Here is a 9943-nt window from a genome sequence, read left to right as displayed (position 1 = left end):
CGTCCTTGCCAATGAAGCAGTCTTGTTTGTCTAGTAGGGAGATTCTGCCTAACGAGACCATCGTTCCTTTACACGTGCGCCTATACTAAACATATATCCTACCCTAAATATCCCAGCCTAAATATGGCAAAGCATAATACAGCTACTACATCACGCCGCAAAGACACCTACTTGCATCTGCAACTTTTTATCTGTCTTATGGAGAGAAAGGAGGGAGACGGACGCTAAGGATTTGAGAAGAGGGTTTGGGATCAGATGGTACAATTCATGCTTGTACTAATTTGGTGGACTGGACTGGACTGGACTGAACTGGACTTGCGTGATGCGTTTATCATATTGTAATGTCTATCTGCGTTTCCGGGGGCTTTTTGGAAGGCGGTTGGGGCCTGGAATGGACCTTATGGGGTCTGGAATGGGATAGGTTTTTGGGTTGCGAAAGTGCGGAGGGGGGCTGAGAGAGAGAGATAGAGAGCGTGATGATGGGGAGAGTTGAGGGCGTTGGGTATTAATGTAAAGAGAGTGCGTATAATAGAAGTAGGGATTGTTATATGAGACATGGGTTTGATTGGGCATGATATTATCTGATAGGGTAGGAGTAAGAACAGCGGGGGATGGCTTGGGAAGGGACGTATGTAATTGTTGCTGGCAGCACTGCTGCCCAAATCAGAAATATTCCAAATCTCGATACTGCTAGAGGTGCTTATTGGATAGTTGGACCCTTAGAGATAGAAGTGTCATGTCAAAATGCTGACTAGGAAGTGTGTCAATTTAATCAGAAGCCTTTAGACTGACTTCAGTGTTTCGTAGTATCACCACCAACTACATACCCTCTCGCAATCCCACTCCTCCCTTCTTCCATGCGTGCCGCATACCCATTCCCATTCGCGCCCACATTTTCATCGTTTTCGGTTGGAGCGTTGAAATCGCTTCCCAAGCCCTGCCACGTTCTCTTAGACCGCAGGAACTCTGCGCCTGGCGATACGACGCCTCCAATCTGTGCTATTTCGCCTTTCGCTCTGGTAGTCAAGGCTGTGCTTGTTGGCACAGTCAGACCTCCTCCCTCTTGCTGGACATTGGCATCCCTTGGAGGAGCCAAAGATCGCATTGGTCGCGAATGTGAGACATATCGCCCAGTCCTAAGATCGAATTCCGGAGGAGCGGACTCTTCCTCTGAATCGTAATCCCCAGTTCCAAGAACCTGATCCGCTCCGTCCGGAGCCTTCTCATGATACACCCCCGGCTCTGTCGATCCCCTCGGCTTCTCTAAAATAGCCTGAAAATTCCCGTCCCACTCCCCCGTCCACACCCTCTCCGCATCCCCCATCAGCGCCAACTCAAGCTCAAACGGCGTGATAATAGGCCTCCAGAAATCCTTGCTCTCCATCAAACTGCTTTCCCAGCACCCAATGACGACCCAGCCCCCGATTTCGCTGAAGTTTGCGACCTTGGCGGCGTTCACTTTTCCGACGACGAAGGTGTAGGATTTTTTGCCCGCGGAGGAGATGAGGGACTTTACGTGTGAGAGGATGGTGAGGTAGTTTTTGACTGAGAGCGTGTTGATGAGAATGCCGAAGACAGGGACGGTGCTGAGGGAAGTTAGGAGTGCGTACCGTCGGCGGAGGGTTTGGGCTGTAGACGCTAGAAGGGTGGTGGTGGATGGGGCGTCTGTGGGGTAGATGTGGATTGCGGCGACGCGGGAGGAGAGGGTTAGGAGGAGAGAGGTTGGTGGGGAGGAGATCTGGAAGAGTTGGTATGCGTGGAGAGAGTCTTGCGAGCCTATTATTTCGGGTGGAATGGTTCGGTTCGGGAGGGGTGATGACGGGTTGTGGATGACATCTGTTGCGTAGATGTCCGTGTAGCCTTCTTCTCGCAGTCGGTCGTGGAGCGGAAGAACATGGTGCGAGTACGGTATATCTGCGACAAGGATGACCTTTTGGCCCTTGTCCGGATATGTCTGCTTGAAGGCAGATATTGCAGAGTCAAGATCGAGCGGTCGTGCCGTAAACACGTATATAACCGGTAGCCTCGAGCAAGGAGAAAGACATGATCGGCCATAATGCACCACCACATCTGCGTCGACATGTTCTGCAGCAACCTCATCTATACAACAGGCACCATATGACGTATCTGCAAGTATGAAGAGTTTCTCTTCAGGGTCTTCTTCTTGCTCTACGGATACATCCTCCATCTTTTTACCAAGCTCTTCCACTCCTGCCTTCCCGTTCTCCTTCTCTGATGAGCGTGTAGTCCGATTCTTCGCCCTCCTCTGATTCTTGAGCCCTCGACTAAGCGCCTCATATACCCTCGGCGCATCTACTAACATCTGATCCGGAAACTGTAGCGCTATCCTTCTCCATTGTCCCTGTCGAATCTCGCTGACCGTCCTTTCAATCTCATAAGTAATGGCAAGTTGCTCATCCGAAAGTCGGGGAAGATTCGAAGTATCAACCGCAGGTGTAGGATCTTCAAAGATATGCGTATCGGGTGTGGAGAGGACGGGAGCGGTCCCGAGAGCGGGTACTGCCATTTTGAGGAAAGTTTTGGTGGAAAGTTTGTGTTGGAGGGGCAAGATGAAGGTGTGAGTGATGACTAAGCTTGTCGTCTTTTCATTAGTGAACGTTATAGTTATTATCCTTGTCGGAACACATGAAAGGGCTATTTGAATGAAGATCTTTGCATCTTTCTAAATGCGTACATGATTTGAGTAACGGGGCAGACAAAATCATCTTTATACTCTCAACAAAGTGTGATGTGCTTCATGCATCTCTCTCTCCATTGTATTGAACTATTCATAGTTCCTCAGAGATTATGTAAAATCTTCACTGAGCATACGATATATACACTGAACAAAAGCTGCGCTGTAAAACAGACGCTACCAATGCATATCCTACCAGCCAAATCCAGTTAGCCAAATCTAGAACAAGGTATCTATGTCTAAATTATCATATCATAAGGAATCCAGAAGCCGCTATAGCTAGGGCAATTCCTAGGAAGCTAGGAGCAAACCTGTCAACGCCGCTTTTAACTTTAATCTCCTTCAAGATCATTTGTGGGAAGTACGGGGCTGGTTTCGTTGAGTTAACTGTTCCATCCCAGCAATACTTCTTAAAGCATTGCTGACACACATCAGGAACAGTGGCTCCTGTGCGGTTAAAGCTTCTAGAAAGAATGGCACAGCCAACGCACGTTGGCCACTGCGCATCCCGAGTTCCGTTACCCTGGGTTACGACATTGTAGCCGTTCTGGATCATGGCGTTTCGCTCGGTATTGTTGTAGTCCATCTGGAGGGTCGAGGTATTCGAGTTGTAGACATATGGTGAGTTGGGTAGATACACTATCAACGGAGCTGGTCCGGTAAGGTTGCTGGCGTTACAGCCGAAGAATGTCGGTCGGTTGTTGAGACCAAGATTGACGAACGTGTTCTGATCGGGTATAGAGGGGAAAGCGGTGCCGTTCTGCATTGAAGCGTTGGTCGAGCGCTCATAAGTGGCTACCAGAGCGGTTCCGTTGGGCCAGTTTTGCGCTGATTCGGTCGGTGGGACGGTATCAGCAGAAGAATCTACGGCAAAGATTACATCGACATTTCGAACGGGCTGGATGAGCGGGTTGAGCGGGAGATTCTGAAGGTCTTCACCACCATCAACGAGTGTCAAGCGTTCTGCCTGCGCGCTCGGATTCGTACTGTTATGGAAATGGTAAAATGGGTTCGGCGTGTAATCTGCAATGTCATTACTATCTGCGCCTAGACCATCAAGAACACCTTTTAGAGCGTTCTTGACAAGATCCGGGACTCCCGAAAAGGAGTCGAGCTGCAGAATGGCCTGGTTGAACAAGGAAGAGCTGGTTCCCATAATAAAGCCTACGTTGTCAAAGCCCGAAATGCAACCTTGATTGTTAGGGAGCTGCCCCCTAGTGAAATTCGACCCAATATATTTCAGAGGTGCGAATCCATAGAGCGTTGGGTCGAAGCTTCCCATTTCCCACGGATTAAACTCAAAGACGGTTGTATTCAATGAAACGATAACTTCTCCGGGTGCGCGCTCATCTGCAACAAGAATAGGCATTGGTACATTTCCGTTCTTGAAGTCGTTGTCATCTTGGATTGAGGAAAATGTGTATCCGGGACCGCCTTCGGATACGTTGACGAGCTGGAAGGATAAAGCGCGACCCCAATAGTCTGTAAGAGAGACATTGAAGTTGAAGCCTGCGTCTTGCTTTGAAATCACAGTCTTGTATAGATTGTTGTAGTATTCAGCGGTCGAGAGTAGCTGAATGCCTCCAGTTGCCGGTCCTTTGTATCGTTAGTACAAATGAGGAAGGCTGTCGCGTGCGCGTCTTACCTTCTAGAATCGAGTTACCAAGCTGCCAGAGATCACCGTGGTTATTCTGATTAACGATACTTTGCACCGATGTGAAGTTGTTAGAATAAACGCTGCCCACGAGCCATCCTCCCCCTGAGAGTCCCGCAATGTAGGTGGCTGACTGCAGCAGTCCACCAATTTGGCCGGTATTCGTGGAATTTGGTGTACGACTGTCGAACGCAGCCAGGCCTCCACCACCGTTTGTCATGGCCCGATAACCGCCTCCGGAAAACGCAATTGCAATGTTGGGTATTGTGGTCATGTTGTCGCGGTGCTCGTCAATGTATTTTCCAGCGTCAAACCCAGTTATATTTAGTCGCGTCAATAGTTCGCGCATAGGCGCAATTGTGTTTCCTCTCCTTTTCTCTAGCCATGATTTCTCTTGGTCTGAAAGGCCGTTTGCTACTCGAATACTCGGGCGCGTCGAGGGGCAGTCTACGGATCCTGGCGCATAGCCCTTGGGTGCCTGTGCAGTTGCCCGTTTCCAGGACTCTAGATTCACGCTCGATATATCTTCAACTAAAGGAAGGACGGTGGATGCTGCAAAGTTGTGAGCGTTCAAGATGGCCCAAAAAAGGGGAGGTGCCTACAGGTCCCCAAACATACAAGAGCTGAAAATGTAAGATATTGATATACTAGTCGCATTATATCCTTCGTATAAATTTGAAGAAGAGTAAAATGTCAAAAGTCAATGGTAGAAAAAAGAAAACAGGGTCAGACAGTGAAAGAATGTGGACAAGCGATAGTTAAATGACTGGTAAGCTCGGAGCACGCGGAGACTTGCCCTGGCTGTGTTTCGTAACATTCCCAGTCCAATGGACAATTAATGACCTCATAGGGACTGGTGTGCAAGTGGCTTGGTACCTGGGGGGTGACTGAAGATCTCTATTTATTTTTAGGCACCCTCCCAGTCGTTGCCGGTACAGGATTCTCAAACGCTGAAGAGCTTCTTTGCAACATTTCATCCCCGGAGTGGTATACCCTTTTATTTCTCCTCCAGCTTCCTTGGAACAGGGGACTCGTATACAGCAACCCAGAATGGCAAGGCTGTGGCGCTTCGGAAAACATGATTTAAGATAGAGATCTTGGCTTTGATGAGCGAGCGAATTGGATTCCAAAACTCTGACAGCCTCGGAGCATGGGGCGAAAATAGGGCTCTGTTGTCATCACTAACTCTCCCACGACCCCCGGCATCGATTTCCACCTCTTTCACCAGTGTGCTTCGACGCATGACAAGTAGAGAAAGGAAAAGGAAAGGCGAGATACTTATGAGTGTCTTGGCGAGCTGCTGAAGCCCTGTTCTCTGCCCTTATGCTGCACGATATCCACTCGCAAGCTCGCAAGCAAAAGCAAAGCTCTGCGGCTAATAGGTTTCAAGGTTTCGGATCCACTCCTGCTCCCAGTTGAGCAGGCCAACGCCGTTACATCAAGCGCGCATCGTATCCGGACATTCCGCCCCCATATTGACGAGGGATGGGCCATTGCACCCTGTGAAGCAGTATACGAAGAAGCCGTTGCCTCAGAGTCCTCTGAGCGGTGAGGTTATTATTTTCCTAGAATTGCGTCTCTCTTTGTTGAAAGAGTGCCAGCGACCAATTTAGTACTCCGGGGGTCGTGTTTCCGCTAACAGGCCGATGAGGTGTGGCTGTGGCCCCCACTATTCTCTTGAGCAAAAGGCCCTGCTGTCTTCTTAGTCATTCGTTCAATCTAGCAGGCTTTAGAACTCAAGTGACATGCTTGAGGTGAGCTACTAGCGACGGGAGGGTTGCCGCAGCGTTCAACAGGATTTGGAATATATGATACATCACCAAGTGTAGATAGTCTAATTCGGAGGGAGAATGCTGGCATCGCGAATCGCCACAACAAAGGACGAGATCAGGACACCCTTTAGCCGGATGAAAATGCTGCCGTGTGCATAGTACAACTTTGACGCTGAAAAACTGTGATACTATTCGAAGTGTTGGGCTAGCAGGAGAAATTTCTGTAGGTCCCGCAGTAGCACAAGTTCGCACAATTTATGCACCGTACGGGAGGTTTTTTTGGAGTCCAGAGTTCTCCACACTTGGCATCGAAAAGTTTCCATTGTAGTCCCAGAGATCGGCTTCCTCATTTCAATCCATCCGACGCAGCAGACATGTTGTGGTTTCCTCATAGGTTAGACCTATCTGTTCAGGTAACTTTTCTGCACTACACAACTCTCCCTTTCCATTCTTATGCTCCGATGCTACGCTGTTCTGTTTACTACCTCCATAATTTTCATTGAAACCCTAACCCACATGTCGCTTTCTTGGGGGCAACCCGAACGCAACCGTTGAAATCGTGCACCTGGAACCAAGGTTAGCGGCCAACGAACGGGATGTTCCGATCAATATCCGTCATGCACTATCTCTCATTCGTTACCAGTCTTTCGCGCTGTAGTTTGCATCTATTCACCACCAAAGGGTGGGACGTTACGGGAGGGACCCTGTCCTGCGCCGCTCTAACATAGACATCCCGCACAACCCTTTACCACCAAAGCGGCATTGCCTCAAGTAGACTTCGAGCCAACGACATGGCCCACGTTCAACGTGCCCAACTATCATTTGAAGCAACCAATGTGCTCTACGATTTGCCGCCTGCTTTAGGGTTTCTGGATTGCTGAGAGACTAATATAGAAAACTTCCCCGAAGATCGAGTATTGCAGCAACATGCACAACATAAAAAAGAATATAAAGCAGTAGTTCCTCTTTGGAAGTACATTTCTTTCCAAAATTTCCGCGCCGAAACTTGTGCTGTCTCTTCGTTTCTTCGTTACAGAACCACGCCTAAGAACGCGAAACATCATTCTTTGGCATTTCCTATCCAAAAATGGCACCCAGAGTCATCCACTTCATCCGCCATGCTCAAGGTTATCACAATCTCTCCATAGAAGCCCACAAGATCCGAGATCCTCTCCTCACTCCTTATGGCGAGCAGCAGTGCAAGAGACTTGCCGAAGAGATCGGCAACGGAATCGGTATCCATTCGATCGATTGCATTGTGGCCTCCCCCATTAGACGCACTCTATATACGGCACTGCATACATTCGGCCCTCTCCTGGCCGCCAAGCCGGATTTCAAAATCATCGCCCTCCCAGATCTGCAAGAAACATCAGCTCTTCCTTGCGATGTCGGCTCCTCACTAGGAGCACTCAAGCAAGAATTCAAAGATCGCCCAGTCGACTTCTCACATGTCCATGAAGGCTGGAACAATAAGCAATCAGGACCGTTTGCTCCTCGTGCTGATCTTGTTGCTAAACGCTCCCGGAACGCTCGGAAATTTCTGCAGAGCAGGGCAGAGGACTCGGTGGCTGCCGTTACGCATGGAGGACTTCTACACTTCCTGACCGAAGACTGGGCAGGCCATGCAAAGTTTTGTGGTAAGCCAAGAATTAAATCACTATCCTTTCCTTTTCGGGGAAATTGTTCCACGTTCCCCCTGTACTTTGTTTTCTGCTTCCTGCACATCAACGCTTGTTTGCATAACCCCATTTGTTGTATTTTCAGAGTATGCGGGATTTCTTTCTTCAAAGAGTCAGCGTTTCCTCTATCCTTCATTAAAGGTTCTGTAAATTTCCGTCAGTTGCCGCCGATTTCCTTTTTTTTTATTTTTATCTTCGAGTTTCCCGCTGGAAGCTTCCCATGTGGACCCTCTGATTGGCCCTATCACTAACAGTTGCATTCAGGGACTGGATGGGCGAATTGCGAACTCCGAACGTATCAGTTTGACAACTCTAGTCCAACAACAATAGCGAATGCTACAATCATCGAGACTCCGTGGTCTTGTCAGCGTCGTAGCGACAAGCTCCAGCCACTTACCCTCGACGAACAGCTTGAGCTAGCGGCCGTTGCGCAGAGGTCGTGGGCTGAAGATGGCTACATTACTTTGCCGGAAAATATGTTATTCGACAAGAGCGACCCAGAAGCATCACATGCTACAGCTGTGACTTCTCATTCCGCTGAGGCCATTCCTAGGCATGACACGAAAGAGATGGATGTCGCTGTTCAGACCAGAGCACACCTCTAACGCCTCAGTCATGGTTATAGATCTATAAGAGTGCAAGTATCCGATAGCCACCGCCTTTCCTTACTCTTATGTGTTGTTTATTGACGCAGCATCCACTTGAATGTTACCATGAAGCAGTGTTATAGTTAGCACAGCTGCCGGTCTATGATCGTGTGTGTTTGCGCTGCACGATGGCTACCGTTTCTGTATTTCTGACCTGCCGTAAATACCGCATGTGGATTGCTGGCAGAACTCGTCTCATTCCGTAGTTCACTATCCGATATTTTCTCACATTGATTTACGCGTCTCCGGACTAGTTCACATGACGCCTCGAGCAATGCCATTTTCGTAGAACTTTCGTTCCAGAGTTCGATACAACATCAAAGATATCCTCCTAATCTAGTCGCAAATCTATGTCGCATTTACAACCAATCTGCGAACTCCCCGAATCCTGATCCCTAATCTAGCATCCCCGTCCTCTATATCTAAGCCTTCAAGTTCCATTCCCTTGGACCCTTTTCCAAGCAACCAACCCTAAAGCTTCCCCTTCCCGCTCAAGGGCCTCAAAATACTCTGCTGTGTCATACTTGCCACACACCTCCCCCCCTCATCAAACAACCTCCCCTCACTATACGTTCTCCCCTCCGCACCCACATACGATTTCAATTCCCTCAACCACCACTCTCGCATATCAATCTCCATCGAGTTCCCAAAAACCCTCAATGCGAAATCCAGACTCGAACACGCGCTACTATCATCCAACCACATCCCCGCAAAACTCAACGGAACAAAAGAAAGGGCTCCATCCATGATAAACGCGAGATTCGCGAGCTGGTCTTCTGGGGAGGTAAGTGCGTGACGCGAGCGCACCCAGTCGGCCGTGGACTTGGAGGTCAGGGGGAGACCATCCTGTGTTGTTGGAAGGGATTTCGCCATCCCACTTAGGGTTTGCGCGAACACGCCTTCTGGGCATGGACGCGTTTCGTATAGCCGGTTCATGACGCTGAAGCTTTTCTCAAAGCTAGTCGCGAGGGATTGCGGGATTTTACCCGATGACACCATTTCTGCGCGTAAGACGTTGTTTTCCGGAAGGTTGGCGTGGGAGGAGTATATCCGCGATGGTGGTGCATAATACGTTAACAGTGCTTCTCCTTGGACTTGGAAATCTGCGAGTGCGACGAGGCAGCTTCGTTCTTCCTGGTTGTCCGAAATTTGGCTGACTTCGACTAGTCGGGTAGCGAATGTTCGTGTTTGACGTAGATTCTTTATACTGCATCGCAGTGGCCGGTCTGTGAGTGCGGGGCCGAGATAGTTGCCTAACATTGAGTAGAGATAGTAAGTTGGGCTTTCTGGGAGCGTGAGATATGCCCCTTTTACAGCGACGGCGAGTGCAAAACCGCCGTAAGCGATGTTGGCTGTATTTCCCATGCGCTCTGGAGGGTGCGAAGTTTCGAACTTGGTGGCTCCTTTAGGCGTGGGTTTGAAGGATAACGTCTCCATAAATGATGCTGGTGGTGCCATGTTGGCTTCTTTTGGCGTCCCGCTCCTAGACAAGTTGT

General features: G+C 49.2%; 4 protein-coding genes across 4 annotated transcripts; 1 reads left to right on the top strand and 3 right to left on the bottom strand.

Annotated features, from left to right (window-relative positions):
* Positions 1-787: 787 nt before the first annotated feature.
* Positions 788-2531, bottom strand: BDR25DRAFT_55605 (diphthamide biosynthesis protein). The gene has a single exon (XM_033698735.1). The coding sequence runs from the start codon at positions 2525-2527 to the stop codon at positions 794-796; it is 1734 nt and encodes a 577-aa protein (XP_033545368.1). The 5' UTR covers positions 2528-2531; the 3' UTR covers positions 788-793.
* A 220-nt stretch (positions 2532-2751) lies between these two features.
* On the bottom strand, positions 2752-5071 carry BDR25DRAFT_290244 (uncharacterized protein). The gene is made up of 3 exons (XM_033688506.1): positions 4952-5071; positions 4341-4901; positions 2752-4291 (listed from the first exon to the last, which is right to left on the bottom strand). Exons 1-3 carry the CDS (start codon positions 5004-5006, stop codon positions 2943-2945), a joined length of 1965 nt encoding a protein of 654 aa, XP_033545367.1. The 5' UTR covers positions 5007-5071; the 3' UTR covers positions 2752-2942.
* Positions 5072-7208: 2137 nt separating this feature from the next.
* BDR25DRAFT_290241 (phosphoglycerate mutase-like protein) lies at positions 7209-8405 on the top strand (the record flags this gene model as incomplete). The annotated part of the gene is made up of 2 exons (XM_033688505.1): positions 7209-7758; positions 8065-8405. The coding sequence occupies 2 exons, from the start codon at positions 7209-7211 to the stop codon at positions 8403-8405; spliced, it is 891 nt and encodes a 296-aa protein (XP_033545366.1).
* Positions 8406-8918: 513 nt separating this feature from the next.
* On the bottom strand, positions 8919-9884 carry BDR25DRAFT_231059 (uncharacterized protein; the record flags this gene model as incomplete). The annotated part of the gene is made up of 1 exon (XM_033685367.1): positions 8919-9884. One exon carries the CDS (start codon positions 9882-9884, stop codon positions 8919-8921), a length of 966 nt encoding a protein of 321 aa, XP_033545365.1.
* Positions 9885-9943: the final 59 nt, after the last annotated feature.

This window comes from Lindgomyces ingoldianus (genome assembly GCF_010093535.1).
Source record: "Lindgomyces ingoldianus strain ATCC 200398 unplaced genomic scaffold BDR25scaffold_24, whole genome shotgun sequence".
In the NCBI taxonomy this organism is placed as follows: domain Eukaryota; kingdom Fungi; phylum Ascomycota; class Dothideomycetes; order Pleosporales; family Lindgomycetaceae; genus Lindgomyces; species Lindgomyces ingoldianus.
This window is presented reverse-complemented; position numbering and strand designations above follow the sequence as displayed.